This window comes from Chionomys nivalis, chromosome 5 (genome assembly GCF_950005125.1).
Source record: "Chionomys nivalis chromosome 5, mChiNiv1.1, whole genome shotgun sequence".
NCBI lineage: Eukaryota > Metazoa > Chordata > Mammalia > Rodentia > Cricetidae > Chionomys > Chionomys nivalis.
Genome location: NC_080090.1, coordinates 25155753 through 25175773, shown reverse-complemented (window position 1 = coordinate 25175773; position 20021 = coordinate 25155753). Strand labels below are relative to the sequence as shown.

Genomic DNA, 20021 nt, shown 5'->3' with positions numbered 1-20021 from the left:
TTCCAAAACTCTAGAATTTACAGACATCTTGCTGCCTGGACAGTCACCCAAAGTTCTTCTGTAATGTTGGGGCATCCATCTTCAACCTACAGGCCCATAGTATCTGGCAGACTTTTCCATGAAGCAGGAAATTTGAAAGACTGTTTCGCCTATATTTGGCAATTTGTCAGTCACTTTCTTCTGTGTCCTGCAGAATATCTGGCAGACTCTTTCATGAAGCAGGAACCCCGAAGGACCGTCTCATCTTTAGGCAAGTTTACCAGTCATTTTTCTGTGGGTCCTGCATGTCAAGCATACCTTTAAGCAGTCCAGGAGCAGTTTTCTTGCCCAAATGGCTACCAAACTCCATAAGGAGCCTCTTCGATGCCCATCGTCCTCTTGAAGTAATTGGTGCTGCCAGAGCAGACATGTCTTACTGTCAAGAAAAGTCTTAGGTTCTTAAAACATTTTAAATGCCGTATTCTGTAGGTCTTTGAAGTGTTGAAGATTATCTAACTGAAATATATCTCTGTAGAAAACCTTACTAACAAGACTACAGTTTGACTATTATAAGTAACTGTTAATCCATAATTTTAATATATTGCATGTTTAAATGAGCTGTATAAACAATACACTAAACAAGAGTAGAAATATAGCCGGGCGGTGGTGGCACACGCCTTTAATCCCAGCACTCGGGAGGCAGAGGCAGACGGATCTCTGTGAGTTCGAGACCAGCCTGGTCTACAAGAGCTAGTTCCAGGACAGGCTCCAAAACCACAGCGAAACCCTGTCTCAAAAAACCAAAAAAAAGAGTAGAAATATACATATAACAAAACTGACCTTAAATTTGTATCAGTAGACTAAGTTTCATACCAATCAAAGTATTCATCTCTTTATTATATCTCTCTTTAAACAAAAACAAACATTTATTTATTTATTTATTTTTACTTTTGCCTGCATTTGTTTTATGCTGAATTTGTTACTGTGCCATAAGTTTTTGTTTCTTCAGTTTCTTCTGGGATATCTTTTTCTTCTGTGCAGCCTCCTTGTCTGGCTTTGGAACAGTCTGTTCCTTTTCAGTGAGGATCATCTTGATGTGGCATGAGGAGCTCATAAATGGGTTAATCTGGCCATGAGCTCTGTAAGTTCGTCAGCGCATCATAGGTGCTTTGTTACCTGGATGTGTTCAATGACTAGAGAGTCTATATCTAAACCCTGCAGTTCAGCATTGCTCTCTGCATTTTTAAACATGTGCAGAAAAAATTCCGCTCTCTGATTTGACCACTGACCCTGTGTCCAGCCCCACTGTTTGGCCTGGGCGCACCTACCTGCCGACTTCACCCGTGTACCGTCACACTGCTTCTTCAAAGTGACATCTTTTAGATGCTTGGTGGATTTTTGAATTTGCATACCCTTGATGGCCTGGGCCCTTTCATGGGTATTCTTAAAGTGAACTCTAAGGTTTAATCCTCTCAATTTGCATGATTTTGTAGGGTTTTCTGGGTCAAGCGAGTAGCGAACCATCTTCACAGGTCACCTCTGGCCTCTTACAGGAAAAGGGAAAACAAACATTTATAAACAACCATTTTGGGAATTTGGGCATTGTTTTTTCCAAACCACTTCCTACTATATGTTGGGTGAAGTATTTTAGGGTTCACAGAGACCTTTCAGGGGGTCTTGTTCCATCAAACCACATTAGCCTGGAAGGAATCCACAGATTCTTCTGTGGAAACAGAAGTAGAACCTCTTTTCCAAAGTAACATATCCTTAGACTCAAATTTTGAAGTCATGATATCTTTACGTTGGTTTAATTTAGCAGCTCCCAGAATCAAATGTCTCTCTGCCATCAAAAAATTCAAAGAAAACACAATAATATGCATAATTCAGACTCTGTATTTTTTTCCCTATGTGACTTATTTTTTATTCTGTTACCTTTTAGTATTTATTTTTATTCCTTTTTTCTATGAATGTCTGTACTCTTTTATATTACTTTTACTGTCTCTTTAAAAACTTTACTTCTTTTTATAACTGTCTATATTCTTTTTCTTCTCTATCCTAAGCCTACGTACATTTTTTAAAATGTCTTGTTTAGAGGGTTTTTTTTTTTTTTTTTCCAAGACAGGGTTTTTCTGTAGCTTTGGAGAACTTCTGTAGCTTTGTCCTGGAACTAGCTCCTGTACACCTGGCTGGCCTCGAAATCACAGAGATCTGCCTGCCTCTGCCTCCCAAGTGCTGGGATTAAAGATGTGCACCACCACCACCAGGCCTCTATTAGAGGTCTTTTAAGTCTGAGTCTGTCCTATTGTGTATCAGAAATCCTTTCCTGACCAGGAGCATTTTTTTTCTTTTGAAATAAGTAAGTGGGGGCAGTGGGGGCGCACACCTTTAATCCCAGCACTTGGGAGGCAGAGGCAGGCAGATCTCTGTGAATTTGAGGCCAGCCTGGTCTGCAACAGCTAGTTCCAGGACAGGCTCCAAAACCACAGAGAAACCCTGTCTCGCAGGGAGGGGGGAGGAAGTTTGAAAGAGGGAGGGAGGGAGGGAGGGAGGGAGGGAGGGAGGGAGGGAGGGAGGGGGGGGGAAGGGGGGGGAGAGAGAGAGAGAGAGAGAGAGAGAGAGAGAGAGAGAGAGAGAGAGAGAGAGAATGCTAAGCAGACATGGCTAGGATTGACAAGCAGCTTTGCCTGTTGTCTCTGCCCAGTCCAGCATGTTGGCTGTATGTTCGCCCCTCTGCGAATCATGCTCACCGTCCTAGCTCTAGGGACATAGCGGGTCTATGTCGCCTTTAAGCAGTTTGTGACATACTGCTCAGAAACCACATTTAAGTGCAGGACCACTCGAAAGAGTCAAAGTTCATGCTTCCAGCAGGAACCAGGAACCTGTCTGTTAAAGAAGTCATACATTTTTTTGCTACTAATGCTGAGTCAAGAAGCCTTCTTTTAAAGGAGCTGTACCTCTGCTTGCCTCCAGCAAACAGAGCCCACCCAAGAAAATGCTGCTACCAAGAAGTCATGCTTAACTCTGTTCTTTTTTGTCTAGAATTCCTTCCCAAGCTCTCTCAGGTTTTATGTGGATATAGTTCTCCACGTTTGGCTCCATTTGTAAATGGAGACTGCACGTTGGTTTCCCAGCCACTTAGACTCAAATAATCACACACAAACTATATTAGTTACAACACTGTTTGACCTATTAGCTCAGGCTTCTTATTAAGTAACTCTTACATCTTAAATTAACCCATTTCTATTAATCTGCTTATCACTTCAAGACTGTGGCTTACCAATAAGGTTCCAGCATTTTTCTCCTTCGGCAGCTACATGGTGTGGCATCTCTCTGACTCCACCTACTCTCTCTATATATCTCTTACAGTCTGGCTATATTCTACCCTGCCATAGACAAAAGCAACTTCTTTTTTAACCAATGGTAATAAATCATATTCACAGCATACGGAGGGGAATCCCACATCACTAAAGGTAGCCAAGTGATATTCTTCATGGCCTCAACAGAAAGCATAATTTATAATTTTACTTGACTGGAAGATGGCTTTTTTTTTTAAATTTAATATGAGTAGAGGCCTTTTGCCTGTGTGTCTGTCTATGTGCCTTGTGTACATAGTGGCTGTGGAAGAGAGGAGAGTGTGTTAGATCCTCTGAACTGGAGTTAGAGATGGTTTGGAGCCACTGTGTGGGTATGGGGAATCAAATCTGGGTTCTCTGCAAGAGCATTAAGTGTTCTTAAGTTTGGAGCCATCTATCCAGCCCCCAAAGGTTCGCTTTTAAAAAAAGGTTATTGGTGTGAGGGGGAGTGGGGATGGAGCAGATTTTCTGGTTGTTTTGATTGAGTTGGTCCCAAACTCATGTGCTCTTTTTGGTTTTGTTACTATGCTGCATAACAGTATAATTTAACAGTTTAGCCTTATTATTTATGTTAAATATTACTTATTTTTGTTATTTTGGTATAAAGTTTCACTATATTACCTAGACTTGTCACAAACAAATCCTACTGTTTCAGTCTCTTAGTAATTATATTTTAATTTCAGAAGTGTTATAAAGACTTATAAAAAGAGCAAAACTACTTTTGGATTTTGGTCAACTTCAATTATTTATTTCAAGAAGTAAAACTTGTAGAAGAGCCTGAGAGTAGTGAGCATGAGAAGCATCATGAAAGCTACAAGGACATTCCTTAGTGTGTCTGTTTCTTGAGATGAGCTCAGATTAGATAAATACCACAGGTGTATCTCACCTATGCTACAAAATCTTAAATGTCGCCGGGCGATGGTGGCGCACGCCTTTAATCCCAGCACTTGGGAGGCAGAGGCAGGCGGATCTCTGAGTTCGAGACCAGCCTGGTCTACAGAGCTAGTTCCAGGACAGGCTCCAAAGCCACAGAGAAACCCTGTCTCGAAAAACCAAAAAAAAAAAAAAAAAAAAAAAAATCTTAAATGTCTTTAAAATACTTTGAGGGAAGGAGGAAGAGTTCAAATTCAAATCTCATGGTTGTTCAACATGAATATTGTGTATGCCAATATTGAGTTGCAAATATGAAAAGCTTGAGTCCATCCCAAACTTAAAAGAACTAGGTCTGGTCATGTGGTCCTAATATTCCAGCCAAATGGGAAGTTGAGGTAGAAGAATTTTAAGAGTTTGAGGCTGCCCTGAATTTTTCAGTGACACCCTCTGGTGTGGGAGGTCCTTATGTTTATGTGTTGCTTTTCATGGTTAATGAAAAAGAAACTGGCTTGGCCTATAGCATGGGAGGAGGAAGGTGGAGCTAGAGAGAAGCCATGGAACCACTGGAGATAAACACTGGGAACCTTAGCTGGTAAACCATAGCCACGTGGCAATATACAGATTAATAGAAATGGGTTAAAAGAATATAAGAGTTAAACAATAAGAAGATAGAGCTAATGGGCCAAGCCTTCTCCAACAACCCTGTCTCATTTTCCTTGAAAAAGAGAAAAGAAAGAAAAAACACAATTCTTTTTCAATATGCTTTCACCATGGATTTCATAAAATTTCTCAGTTTTCTGGTTGAAGAACAGACTTAGTGCTTTAGATTATTGACCATACCTGTTTTTGTCTTGCAGCAATATCCAGACTATTATGCAATAATTAAGGAGCCTATAGATCTCAAGACCATTGCTCAGAGAATACAGGTATGAAGGTGAACATATGTGCACTAGGGCAGATCGGCTTGCATACTTAGGAAATTTTAGAAAGTAAAATAGTAGATATTTCTTTCTTCTAATTGTGGGTTTTTTTTTATTGTATTTTAGGAGATGAGTGTAGCTTCGGTTCAAGGGCCTAGGTTCAATCTCTTGTCAGTAAATGAATGAATAAATAAATAGCTAAATAAGTGGGATTGGTTGTAGACATTTCTGATTATGAAAGGCACATTGACAATAAAAGCTTTGTTGATTTTTACCCTCTTCTAAATCACTTTATGATATATTAGAATGAAAGTTACTTACAATAATAGATAGTTGACTGTAAGGTTAATGAAAATAGGTACTTGTCCATGTGTCCTTTGCCTGGTGTGTGTGTTCCTTTTTCTTCCCAAGGAAAATGCTCTCTGGGAAACAGACAGAACTCAGAGTTGTGGTGAAAGAGTTGAGACAGCCTCTCTGTGGTACTAGTCCCATTGCTACTGTTTGTTACCAGGAGCCATGGTTGCTTTCTGGTCTGGTGCTAGACTTTTACTTCACAGAAGTCAGGGAGGAATCCTGCCGTCCTTGACTTTAGTCATTCCAAGATCTAAACTGTGAATTAGCTGACACATGGGGATTTTCCTTGGCCTTGCTGCTACGCTGTTGGCAAAGCAACCAATGCTCAATCTCATGGCTCCCTCTCACCTATGAGAGTCCTTCCAAATAAGATGGATGTTCAGATGTTGCTTTGCTCACCAACTGTTTTCCTTAGCCTGGCTATCCCAATTTCCTTATTTGTCTTTTCTCTGCGCAGTCTGTGCTTCAGCTTTACCATTTCTCACCCTCCACTACACTTCATTTGCTTTCTCTGCTCTTCAGAACTTACCCTGTTTATTTGTGTACTAGCCATCAGTCGTGTGCCTTTACCTGGTATGTGTGTTCCTTTCCTCAGTATTTGAAGCAGCTATATGAGTATCCTTGCATTATTTTGGGTTGAATGAGCTTTAATGTGTAATAGCTTAGGCACAAATAGAACTGATTTTATACTTTACTTTAATATCTGGTAAAAAGAGGAAGTTTACTTTAATGAATGAATATTCACATAGCACTTAGTGTTTGGTGTATAGTAAACTGTTTTTGTTAAATAAAACCTAAATAAACTTCATGAAATAAACTTCACTTGATTTTTTAAAAAATTGTAAGTTGTCTGTGAAAATAATATAGATTCTGGTTTGTACTTGTAAATAGGTACTAGTAATAATCTATAAAAGGGAAGATAATTTTAGGTATTATTTACAATTAAACTTCCAGTGACATTTTGGACTGTAGTACCTACAAGAGCGAGTTTCAGGACAGACTCCAAAGCTACAGAGAAACTGTCTTGAAAAACTAAACAAATAAAAAATAGTCTTTTTCCTTTTCTTCTCCCTCCCTCCCTCCCTCCCTCCCTCCCTCCCTCCCTCCCTCCCTCCCTCCCTCCCTCCCTCCCTCTCTCTCTGTAACCTATTCTGGAACTTGATCTGTAGATCAGGATGGCCATGAACTCACAAGAGATCAACCTGCCTCTGAGTTCTGGGATTAAAGGAATGCACCACTACTGCCTGGCGAGTCTTTTTCTTTAAAGGTTATATTAACTAATTCTTATTAAGAAAAATTGCTATATTTTGTTGTTTACTATAGAATGGAAGCTACAAAACTGTTCATGCAATGGCCAAAGATATAGATCTTCTAGCAAAAAATGCCAAAACATATAATGAGCCTGGTTCTCAAGTATTCAAGGTTAGTGTTTTGTTGTTGCTATTTTCATTGATGATAGTAGACACTAACTTAGTTCCAGTGTTTATTATAACCATAAATTCCATCCATTTAAAATATAGAACTTAGGGGTTTAGTATTACAGAGTTGTGTAGCCATTATACCAGTAAATTAGTGCTCATTTTCATTTGCCTATAATTTCTCAAAGTATAAATAACCTTCATCTACTTTTCTGTCTCTATATATTTGTTTATTCTGGAAATTTCATGTAAGTGACATCATATAACATGGATTCCTTTATGACTAATTTCTTTGTTTAACATACTGTTTGAAGATTTGTGTGTGTGCCAATGCTTAGCCTCTTTTTCATGATTGATTGATCATTAATAGTCTTTCTTAAAGATGGCACCATATGTTTTTCTTTAAATCAGTTACTAGACATTTTAGTTATTTCCATTTTTAGCTATTATAAATAGTATTCACATATATAAGTTTTTGTACACATACATTTTCACTATACTTGGGTATATACCTAGGAATGCAGTTGCTTGGTCATACAGTAACTATGTAGTTATCTTACTGAAGAATTCGCAAAGTGTTTCCCGAGCAACTTTTCTGTATTACATATCACCAGTATACAAATGCTGCAATTTTTCGACATTCTTACCAAACACATCCTTTTCATTTTGTTTTTATTACAGCAAACTTGGGAGTATCATAGTGTATTATAGTTTTGATTTGCTTTTCTTTAATATATTGAATATCTTTTCATGTACTTAGTGATCTTTTGTGTATGATATTGTCCTCTTTGGAGAAATGCCTATTTTGATTCTTTGCCCATTTTTAAAATTATATTTTCATTGTCATTTTAATAGTTATATTAAAAATGTAATAAAATTATATTGTTGATATCCTATTCTTATCAGTTGGTTTTAAAATGAAAAATGAAATTTATGCCCTAGCAATGCTGAAGCGTGCATGGGCAGCCTGTATATGGCAGTTCCATTGGACTTGTCCATATTGGGTTTCATGGTCTAAATTGATGAGGATGACTGACCAGGTCTCTTCCTCTAGAGGGCACCAGATCTCATTACAGATGGTTGTGAGTCACATAGTGGTTGTTGGGAACTGAACTCAAGACCTTTGGAAGAGCAGGCAGTGCTCTTAACTGCTGAGTCATCTCTCCATGTTTTAAAATCCTTTCTTCCATTCTCTTGTCTTTTCACCCTTCACAGTAATTCATCTTGACATGGTTTCACTAATTTTGAAGAATTCTAGTTTGTCTTTCTCTGTTTTTCTTTTGCTTATATTTTAGGCATCATAACAATTAAATCATTACCTAATCCAAGTTCAAAAATATTTACAACTATATTTTCTTCTTAGAATTTTATAGTTTAGGTATTACATTTAGATCCTGAATCTAGGTTGAATTAGTTTTTGTGTATGTTAGGTAGGCATTCAGATGCATTCTTTTACATGGGTTATTACCCCCAACACTATTTTAAAAGTGATTCTTTCTCCATTGAATTGTGTTGCATCCTTACTCAAAATCAGTTAACCATGGATAAAGGGTTTATTCTTAGATTCTTAATCTTCTGTTCATCTAAATATACAGTTTTTTAAATAACTATTTAGTCCTTGCATTTAAACTTCATAAATACAAAAAGCATTCTTTGAAATGTAGTAAATAATATTGAATAAATGATTGCTTTGCAGTTGCCCCTTAGAAACTTTCTGGTTCTAATAATGAATAGTTGGTTGTAGATATGTGTTTGATTAGCCAGGCAGTGGCGGTGTGTGCCGTTAATCCCAGCACTCAGGAGACAGAGGCAGGTGGATCTCTGTAAGTTCAAGGCCAGCCTGGTAGACAGAGTGAACCCCAGGACAGCCAGGGCTACACAGAGATGTACTACATATCATTGGGTATTTAGAAACGGGTGCTCAGAAAATCTTCTACTAAGAAAATCATTAGATTTTTCTGAATGCTGGCCAAAATACTCAACATTGCTGTTGGTAGTTACAGTTAGCTTTTATTTGTACATATTTTATGCTGAGTTTATTCCTGTGCCTTAAGTTTTAGTTTTCTCTAGGGTGTCTTTTTTTTTTTTTCTGTGTAGCCTCCTCGACTTAGAAATAGTTTGTCCTGGGGCTGGAGAGATGGCTCAGAGGTTAAGAGCATTGCCTGCTCTTCCAAAGGTCCTGAGTTCAATTCCCAGCAACCACATGGTGGCTCACAACCATCTGTAAAGGGATCTGGTGCCCTCTTCTGGCTTGCAGACATACACACAGACAGAATATTGTATACCTAATAAATAAATAAATATTTAAAAAAAAAAAAAAGAAATAGTTTGTCCTTTTTCAGTGAAGTCATCTCATTGTGGCAGGAGAGCTCATGGATGAGCTGGCCCACCACAGCCATGCTCTGTAAATGACACATTTTGGGTGTTTTATTCACCTGGATGTGTTCAGTGACCATAGAATCTACATCTGAACCCTTCATTCAGTATCACTCTCTTGTTTTTAAGCATGTGCAAGCAGCAAAAATTCAGCACTCATTTTTTGGGTTACTGACCTTGTGCCCCAATGTTTGGCCTGGGCATACCTGCTGGGTCCACCATCACACTGCTGGGGTTATACACAGTGCTTCTTCCTTTCTTCCTCCCTCCCTCCTTCCTTTCTTGCTTTTCTTGAGATAGTGTTCATCTGTGTAATCACTATAGCTATCCTGGAACTCACTTTGTAGACCAGGCTGGCCTCGAACTAACTCATGGAGGTCCACCTGTATCTGCCTTACAAGACATAGTGCTTCTTTAAAGTTACATCTTTTAGTTCCTTGGTGACCTCTCAGATATTTATACTGGTGATGGCCTGGCTAGTTTCACAGGTATATTCCCCCACCCCCACATCCCAGTAAGCTATGTAAGGGAGGTAATATCTATAACATTGATTTCTTTTTAAAAAAATTTTTTTAACTTTATTTGTGTGAGTGTTTTGCCTGCATGTGTGTCTTTGTACCATGTGCATTTTGGTGACTGGGGAGGCCAGAAGGGGGTGTTGGAATCTTTGGAACTAGAAGTACAAACTGTCATGAACTGCCACGTGGATACTGGGAATAAAACCCAGGTCCTCTGGAAATGTACAGTGGTCTTAACTGCTGAGCCATCTCTCCAGCCCCTTATGATTATTCCTAAAATTAACATGAAAATTTGAACTTCTTGATTTGTATAATTTTGTAGGACTTCCTCAGTCAAGAGAGTAGCGAAACCATTTCTACAGTTTACCCATCTCAGCCCACTCACTTTCTTTTGCATTGCTAAGAAGTTTGAATGAAGCCAGTTATAGTGGTGCACACCTTTAATCCTAGCACCCAAGAGGCAGAAGCAGGAGGAATCTCGGAGTTCAAGGCCATTCTGGTCTACCTAAGGAATTCTAGAACAGCCAGGGCTATGTAGAGAGAACCTGTCTACAAAGGTGGGGGGGGTCAGAAGTGAATTAGGAAGTACTTGAATTCTTAGTTTGTGAAAGAACAGTACTCTGGAGGCAAAGGCAGTCAGTTCAAGACCAGTTTGATCTACAAGAGCTAGTTTCAGGACAGGCTCCAAAGCTACAGAGAAACCCTGTCTCGAAAAACCAAAAAAAAAAAAAAAAAAATAGTTTTTAGTCTAATTATTTTCCCTGACCTAAGTTGTTTTTATTTATTCATTTATTTTTATGATGCAGAGTTGGAGTTTATTAGGGCTAAAGTTTAATATAGATTTAAGCTTATTACAAAGGTCTGTGCTTATGAAACAGAGAGAGATGACCCAAGAGCATGAGTATGTGTTTCTCAACAGTCATCCTGAACTACAAGAAAGGAAGCTTTAGATCTAATGTGTTAGTTTGCTATTAATTTAAGCAAGTACATTTATTTATCTGAAATTTGTGTGCATGGTCTTTCAAATTGTAGAATTATATCTTTTTTTTAATTTTCAGATGATTTTATACAGATAGAATTCATTGTATTTTCCCATTAGATCCAGTGTGCTTCTTACTTGCCAAATTATAAAAGAGCAGCAGCCATCTAAAGTCATACTCAGTGACAGCTCATAAAGGTGCTCTGGGAGCTCCTGCAGTGTGTTAGAGATGCAGGCTTAAGTGACAGTGACGTGAAAGCCAGCAGTGCATGAGTCAGGAGTTATCCCACTGCTTTGTTTCGGGTGTGTGTAGGCCTAAACATGTGGAGATAAGAGGACAACTTGGAAGAGTTGTTTCTCTCCGTCCACCATGTGGGTCTTAGGGATAGAACTCAGGTCATCTGGCTTGGTGGCAAGAAACTGAGCCATCTTGTGAGTCTTTTTCTAAACAAAGTGATTTTATCTTGCTAGGATGCCAATTCGATTAAAAAAATATTTTATATGAAAAAGGCAGAAATTGAACATCATGAAATGGCTAAATCAAGTCTTCGAATAAGGTAGGTTTAAGATATCTAAGATCCTTGTGCCTATTTGCTGAATTTTTAGCTAGTAAAATCAATACAGTAGAAAATAAGATGAGTTTACATTTGATGTATGTATGAATCTGAAAACCGTAGAAACTTTTTTAGCTGCTTCATTGTAGCTGAAGAAAGTATTTGAAAAGATGTATGTATATGTGTTTGTGTATATATATAGTATGTGAATATATAATAATACTGTGTTATATGTGTGCAATAAGATGTTTAGATAGAACAATTCAGGTCTCATTCTGGCTTGTCCTTCATTAGAACTATATCTTTGAAAATGTCTTAGTTGTGGGATTCCATTTCCTCTTAAATGAAATGGAAACATTGAGTAACTACTTTCAAAGCTTTCTTCTGGCCTTCATGTTTGTTTCTTCTGGTTCTGTAGCAACCACAAGCCCATGAACACTAGTCCTGGTCCCTTTCTTCAATGTCCCCAATCTTGACACAGAACTTGCTGTATAATAGACTCTCAGAAATATTTTATACTTTTCTTAGAAGGAAATAGTTGTCTCCTTTTTGTTTGCCCAGCATTCTGATTTTTAGCTTTTCAGTCTCTGAGGGTTTTTTTATTTTATTTTTTTATTTTATCTTTGGATAGGACTGCATCAAATTTGGCTGCAGCCAGACTGACAGGTCCTTCGCACAGTAAAAGCAGTCTTGGTGAAGAAAGAAACCCCACTAGCAAGTATTACCGGTGAGAGTAAGAGGCTGTAGTCTGAGAGCTGACTCATGCTGTGACATAGGCATGCTAGCCACATGGCTATCTTAAAGTTTTACTCTAGGTTTTGAGGAGGGTGTATCAAGTATTTTACTTAAGAAGATTGAGGTAAGAGCTGGGCATAGTGGCATATACCAAAATTTCAGCACTTGGTAAACTGAGGCAGGAAGATGTGAGTTCAAGACCAGTCCAGGTTCCATAGCAAGAGCCTGTCACAAAAGTAACCACAAGTAGGTTAAGGTTCTGTATAGATCTTTTCTCACCTCTCAGATAACACTTAAGCTTTATTAAGTAGTGTTTAGTCTTACAAATAAAATGTGGTATTAAACACTTGTTTATACTAAATAAATATTGTGTTCGTAATAAAATTTGTTATTGTGAAATGAGTATCTTAGAAGAAAATAACCAAATTCTTATTTTCCATAAAATATGGAGTAATGTACTACAGTTAAGTGAAAAACAAAACAAATTGTATTAGTTTACTGTAGGTTTTCTGCTACCACTTTCTGTCTGTTGGTAAAGGTTTGCTTATATATATATATGGGTGTTTTACATGCTTGTATGGCCATGCACCATGTGAGTGCAGTGCCGGTGGAAACCAGAAGAGGGTGTCAGATCTCCTGGCACTGGAGTGACAGACAGCCTGGAGCTGCCCTTTGGATGTTAGAAATCAAATCCAGATTCTTTGGATGACCAGCTAGTGTTCGTAACTGCTGAGCCATCTCTCCAGCCCCAACTTTTCTTTTTTTTGTTGTTTTTTTGTTTGTTTGTTTGTTTTTTTGTTTTGTTTTGTTTTTTGAGACAGGGTTTCTCTGTAGCTTTGGAGCCTGTCCTGGCACTAGCTCTTGTAGACCAGGCTGGCCTCGAACTCACAGAGATCCGCCTGCCTCTGCCTCCCGAGTGCTGGGATTAAAGGCGTGCACCACCACCGCCCGGCCCAACTTTTCTTTTTTGAGAACAAAAAAAAATCTACTTTTCTTTGCTAAGACTGATTATGAAGACTGTTATAAACTAAGAAGACAAGTAATAGAACTTATTTTTTTTTTGATATTAGTACATTTTAACAGTTCCTGTTTCATAAGATGAACAAATTGTAACACCAGCCTGTCTTCTAATTGCTCATTTTTCTTTGTAGTAATAAAAGAGCAGTCCAAGGAGGTCGCTTATCAGCAATTACCATGGCACTTCAGTATGGTTCCGAAAGTGAAGAGGATGCTGCTTTAGCTGGTAGGCATTCTTATATTGTAGTTCTTCTGGCTGAGGGAAATTGCATTGACTTTGATCTTTCTTGGAATTTATTAGTTTTTTAAGAAAATGTTTTGTTGTATTTGATATAGTCTTGGATAAGTAAAATTGTCAAAGGTAAATTGCTTTGTGTTAATGGACGGAACTCGAACATAAGAGAGTAGATAAAGATAAATCAGGCAAGAGGCTAGAGAGGTGACTCTTGCAGAGGACATGGGTTCAATTCCCAGCACCTATATGGTGCCTCGTGACCCTTTGTAATTCCAGTTCCAAGGGATCTGATACCCTGTTCTGGCTTTCACGTGCACTGCATGCATATGGTACTTAAATGCAGGCAAAGCGCCCATACACATAAAATAAAAATAACACTTTTTCTTAAAGGAAATGTATCAGGCAAATAGTAAACAAAAAGAAATAACCAAAGAGGAACTGTAGCTTTATTGACTTATAATAAAGTGAACTTTCGAATACAGATATTGACAAATAAAAATGTTCTGTCATAGTGATGAAAAATTTGTTTCCTTGGGAAGGTGTTGCAGAAGAAGACCAAGTATGTAAAAAACAAACAGATGGAGCTTTGTAAGATACTTGAAAATACTGTCTTTAGAAGTTAATGGGCCCTTTTCATAGTTGGCTAAATAAGAGGTGCTAGGCATGGGTCCATTTACTGTGTCCCAACCGCCAATACCCACAACTCCCTTCAGGTGGTACAAGGGATTGAACCCAGGGCCTCATTCCTGCTAGACAAAGCCCTAACACTTAGCTACATCCCCAACCTTGAACACACTTTGTTCCTATTACTTTGTTTCCTATTGTTGAAACAAATTACTGCCAACTTAGTGACTTAGAGCAACATAAATTTAGTTTCTTAGAGCAGTGTCTAAGGTCAAGGTGGGTAAGTAGGCCAGCCTTCTATTTCGATGTTTTACAGGAAAATAGGTGCTTTGATTTTTCTGGTTTTTCAAGGCTACCTGTATCCCTTGGCTGGTGGTTCCTTCTTCCATTTTTAAACTATAGCTCTTCAGCCTCAGTATTTGTTATTCCTTCTTTCTTTGACTCCTTCATGGTGGCATCCTTGCCATTATTTTTAAGTGCCTACTCAAGTCAATACTATCACGTCTGCAAAGTTGTTCTTCTGACGTAGGTAGCATTCACAGGTTCTTTGGATTGGAACATTGATATGTTCTAGTGCCTACTATATAACTTACTATAGCAGGCTTGATAGATACATTCTGCACTTAAAATATATATATATATTTTTCCCCCAGGTTCCCATTTATCAAAGTCGACTATCTACAGAATTTAAAATAAATTTCAATGGGTTTTGAATGTTTCAGAATTATGCAGGGCATTTTTCTGATAATAGTATAAGAAGGATACCAACTAATGTAAAAGTAATGAAAAAGATAAAGCTCAAAAATCTAATGAGAGCCAGGCATGTAGCTTAGTTGGTAGAGTACTTGCTGTACATGCATGAAACCCTAGTTTTGTTCCCCGGTGCCTCATAAAAGCAACTGTGGTAATGTATTTTGTAATTTCAATGCTCTGGGGGTAGATGGTCAGGAAGTTCAAGATCAGCCTTAGCTACAAAACAAAGCTCTTTTCTAACCTCTTCAGGCACCTGCACACACAACTTATACACATACATGCAGGTAACTAAATCTTTAGAGAATTGAGCAGCACGTGTTTTGTATTTCTATAAAAATTATTTGCTTTGTTCTGGTGTTTTTATGACTTAGCTTCTACTGAACATTTCCTTACTAAGGAATCAATCATTCTCTGATGTTAGAAATGAGTGGGGCAATCATGTCTGAGAGTATCAACCTAATCTAAATTTGTCCTGTGGTAAATGTGTTAGTCTTCTGTTTTCCTAGCAAATACCTAATGATAATAAACCATATCTTGCTTTTGCTCACAGTTTGGGAAGTTCTAGTACATGATCAGTCAGACGTGTTTCTTTTAGTCCTGTGGCATGGCAGCATATCATACATACTAGGGGCCATGGTATAGAGTAAAACCTTTTACCTTGTGTGTTGGGAAGTGAAAAGGAAGAGAAGCAGGGTCTCATTCCCTCCTTCAGATGCATGCCCTCGTGACTTCCTCTAATCCACATTTTAGTTTCTACCACCTCCCAGTAATGCAACTCTGAGGAACAAGCATTTAACACATGAGTCTTTGGGGTGGGGGATGCATTGCAGATCCTAACTGTAGCACTGCTTCTGTTTTGGTACTGAGATCTCCAAATGACTACTTGTTCCATTTGGCTGAGCATAGCAGGAAGTCTGAAGAAATCATATTTTCTTTTAATTTTTTAAGAAAAATAACTATCTTTTCTCATTTTACATGCCAAATCCAATTTCCACTTCCTCCACTGTTGATGGGGGCTGCTTGTTTCCCGGCCACCAGACCTGAAATAATCACACAGAGACTGTATTATTACAACACTGCTTGGCCTGTTAGCTCACGCTTCTTATTGGCTAGCTCTTAGATCTTAAATTAACCCATTTCTAGTAATCTGTGTATCGCCATGTGATTGTGGCCTACCAGTAAAGTTCCATCCGATGTCTGTCTCCTGCAGTGGCTTCATGGCTTTTCTTTGACTCCACCTACTCTCTCCTTCTCTATCTGCTTGGAATTCCTGCCTTGCACTGCATTAGGCCCAAAGCAGATTCTTTATTAACCAGTAGTATTCACATATACAGAAGGGAATCCCACATCACTCCACCTTCCCCCCCCACACACACCCTTTATCCCACCCCTTAATTCACTCTCAGAGAGGGTAAGACTTTCGGGGAGTCAACAAAGGCTAGAAGAAATCACTATTTATTTATTTATTTATTTATTTATTATTTATTTATTTAGTAGTTTAATTTTGTGCACATTGGTGTGACAGTGTCAGATTCCCTGGAACTGAGTTAACAGACAGTTGTGAGCTGCCATGCGGGTACTGGGAATGTTTGAACCTGGATCCATCTGGAAAAGCAGCCAGTGCTCTTAACCACTGAGCTATCTCACAACCTGAAATCACATTTTAAAAAGAAACTTTTTTAGTGTTTTAACTGAGTGCAACTTTTGAATTTACCATTTCCAGTGAATATTTTTCTAAAATGTGCAATTACACTAGGTGTTTATTTTTATTTATGTGTGGTATGTATTGTGAGTGTATGCCATGTATTTGAAGGTGCCCTTGGAGGTCAGAAGAAGGAATAAGATGCCCTGCAGTTTTGCAGTTAAGGTTGTTATTACCTGAGGGTTCTGGGAAATTAATTCAGGTCTGGAAGAGTAGCAAGTATTCTTAACTGAGCCATCTCTCTAGTACTTACTCTAGCCATATTTAACATTATTTTTAAGGAAAATTAGAGATCTTGTAAAATCATTTTCTAAGCTGTACATAGTGGCACATGCCTATAAACCTAACACTTGTGAGGTAGATGTAAGTTGGAGGCCAGCCAAGTCTATGTAGTGAACCCTTCATCCAAAAAATAAATAGGTTCTGAACATGATTGAGCCTGCCCATAATTCCTGCACCCAAGGGACTAAAACAGGATTTCTGAGCTCTCTCGATCAAATTGGGCCATGGTGTAGGGCCTAATTTATAAGGAAAGAAAAAAAAACATGCTTTAAAATGTTGGTTCTGGCCTGCAGAGATGGCTCAGTGGTTAAGAGCACTTATTGCTTTGTAGATGACCTAAGTTCAATTCCCAGCACCCACAAGGCAGCTCACTCTGTCTGTAACTCTAAACCAAGAGGATCCAGTGCCCTCTTCTGACCTGTGGGCCCCAGGTACCCATCATACATGGGGGCAAATATTCATACACATAAAATCTTTTTAAGAATCACTAAGATTAAACGTGGATCGTTTTGTCTTTATTTCCCTGGTAAATATGTTTTTGTCTTCTCAGCTGCACGTTATGAAGAAGGGGAGTCTGAAGCCGAGAGCATTACTTCCTTCATGGATGTTTCAAATCCTTTTCATCAGCTTTATGACACAGTCAGGAGCTGTCGCAATAACCAAGGGCAGCTAATAGCCGAACCTTTTTTCCATTTGCCTTCAAAGAAAAAATACCCAGATTATTATCAGCAGATTAAAATGCCCATATCACTTCAACAAATCAGGTAAGACCGCTTCTACATTCCTCAGTGTAGATGTGTCTCCGTGTTAGCTGAGCCTGCACACACCTATTCGTTCCAGAAGTAGATAAGGAATTAAGTGGTAAAAAATGGTTTTTACCTCAATATTTAATTGTCTCTCTCATAACTGAGTAAAGAAAAAACCTTCATGCCCACGCTGTCATTCATTGATACTTTTTCATTTACTTAGCTTTTTTGACATAGTCTTGCTGTATAGTCATGGCTGTCTCCAAAGTCCTCCTGCCTCAGCATATAGAAAATCAGTTTATTTGGTCTACTAAAATGAAGCAGAAATTAGGTTAACATTTATTTAGAAAATTATCTTTTATATTCTTTGCCTTAGGAAGGAGAGTAAATTTACAGACATTATGAAGTTCCTTTATAATTAAAAAAAATTTTCTTTGGTTTCTTTTTCCTTTACTTAAAGAAATTCAAGTAGTTTAGTTAATTTTTTAACTTTTTAAAGATTTATTTTATTTGTGTGAGTGTTGTTGCATGTACATATGTACAGCATGTTCATATGTGGTGTCCTTGGAGATCAGAAGAGGGCATTCGATCCCTAGGAACTAGAAGTGTAGACTGTTGTGAACTACGATGTGGATACTGGGAACTGAACTCAGATCCTCTATAAGATCAGTAAGTGCAGCCGGGCGGTGGTGGCACACGCCTTTAATCCCAGCACTTGGGAGGCAGAGGCAGGCGGATCTCTGTGAGTTCGAGATCAGCCTGGTCTACAAAAGCTAGTTCCAGGACAGGCTCCAAAACCACAGAGAAACCCTGTCTCGAAAAACCAAAAAAAAAAAAGAAAAAAGAAAAAAAGATCAGTAAGTGCTCTTAAATGCTGGACCATGTCCTAGTGTGTCCTGTTCCCAAAACCCCTACTTTTAAAAAATTTGTATGGGTATTTTCTGCATGTCTGTCTATGTACTGTGTATGTACCAGGTGCCTGAAGAGACCAGAAGAGGATATCAGATTCCCTAGAACTCCAGGAACAGGTAGTTGTGAGCCACCGTGTGGGTGCTGAGATCAAACCTCAGTCCTCTGGAAAAGCAGCCAGAGCTCTGACTGATCTTTCTAGTCATTGGTCTAGTTCATTTTAAAAGCCAAATAAAGTCCTCGGCTATCTTAGTTGACAGTTGTTCCAAATTGGAATTTTATAATACAAATATCGATTTGTTAAGTGAGACAATATAAAATTTGAAAGATTCATCTGCATCTTCCTTCATTTAAATTTTTCTGTGGTATTTGTATTAGTGCAGGGGTCCCAACCCTATACATTGTGACCCCTTTGGGGGGTCACAGCTGATAGCCTGGTCAGATATTTACATTACTATTCATAACAGTTAAAAATGTACCAGGAAAGTTACACTTATGAAGTAGAAACAAAATAATTTTATGGTTAGGGGTCACCGCAACATGAGGAACTGTATTAACAGGTCACAGCATTAGGAAGATTGAGAACCATTGTGTTGTAGTGTACCAGTGTGAAAGAATGAGAAGTAGGGACATAGTTGAGGCCTTGAGGCATCACACCAGAGTTTTGAAAGATAGATGTAGTTGTGTCTTCAGCTATGCTCTTCAGATGCTTTCTATGATGCCAGAAATATTGTACTGTGTGTGTCAACTGTGTGATAATCACACAGATGTGTGATTATAGATGGTGTGCTCTTGAAATTTGGTGAATGCTAGTAAGAAACTTGATTTTAAATTTCATTCAATTTCAATGGCTGTGCAATCCAGCGTGCTCCTAGGAATATTTGTTGGCAGAAGGAAGAGAGGTAGATACCTTCCCAAACGTAGAGTAGAAGACTGGGACTGTGTGAATGGTAGTGTTTGTTTAACATGCCTTTGGGTTCAGTCTCCAGCCCCACCAAAAGGAAAGCAAACAAACTTAGAGGAACTGGCCAGTGTGACTCCTCATGCCACTCTCCATTGTACTAAGGTTTGCCATCCCCATGTCCCTTTCTATCCCCCCGAAGACTGCCATTGAATGATACTAGCAGTGACTAGCAAACTATCATTTTCAAGTTTGGATTTTGTTTTGTGACATGTGTACATGTAGCTGTAAAATGCAGTCACAGGCATACCGTAACTTGTGTGGAGGTCTGAGGACAACTTCAGGAGTCAGTTCTTTTACTATGAGATCTGGGGTTTGAACTCGGGATGTCAAACTTGAGAGCAAGTGCTTTAACCCACTGACTCTTGCCAGCCCAGAGTTTGTGTTCTTTGTGGGTGTTCTTAACACCTATTTCTTCACCTTTGGTTTGGCAAGAATAAACTGAGAGTGTAATTTAAATTCTGCTGTTAGGCTCATGAGCTAGTACTAAGAATTGAATTTGTGCTTAATTGTTTTTGCTATATCCAGAGATGTTTTCCAATACTTATATCTCCTTAAGCACTGCACAGAATCTGAATATCACTTGAATAAACTTAAAGTGAACCTTTACATGCATATTGAATAGTACCATTTCTAAGAGAAAGTTTGGGATCTCTACATCCATTTGATGAGGCTGTTTTTACCTATTGTCATTCTCTTAGCACAGTTTTTTTTTTATTTCAGTGATTAGCAT

At 38.5% G+C, this 20021-nt stretch overlaps 1 protein-coding gene and 1 pseudogene across 21 annotated transcripts in view; one reads left to right on the top strand and one right to left on the bottom strand.

Moving 5' to 3' along the window:
• Window positions 1–20021, top strand: part of Pbrm1 (polybromo 1) — a 99450-nt gene that overhangs the window by 19370 nt on the left and 60059 nt on the right. For 18 of the 21 annotated variants that reach the window (XM_057770708.1, XM_057770707.1, XM_057770713.1 and 15 more), the window contains 6 exons: window positions 5063–5131; window positions 6803–6901; window positions 11242–11327; window positions 11956–12051; window positions 13211–13302; window positions 17223–17436. In XM_057770708.1, coding sequence (XP_057626691.1) covers window positions 5063–5131; window positions 6803–6901; window positions 11242–11327; window positions 11956–12051; window positions 13211–13302; window positions 17223–17436 — 656 coding nt within the window. The remainder of the gene's footprint in view (window positions 1–5062; window positions 5132–6802; window positions 6902–11241; window positions 11328–11955; window positions 12052–13210; window positions 13303–17222; window positions 17437–20021) is intronic. The other 3 variants (XM_057770730.1, XM_057770721.1, XM_057770729.1) reach the window with 1 other exon arrangement.
• LOC130874479 (60S ribosomal protein L17-like) lies at window positions 959–2746 on the bottom strand (annotated as a pseudogene).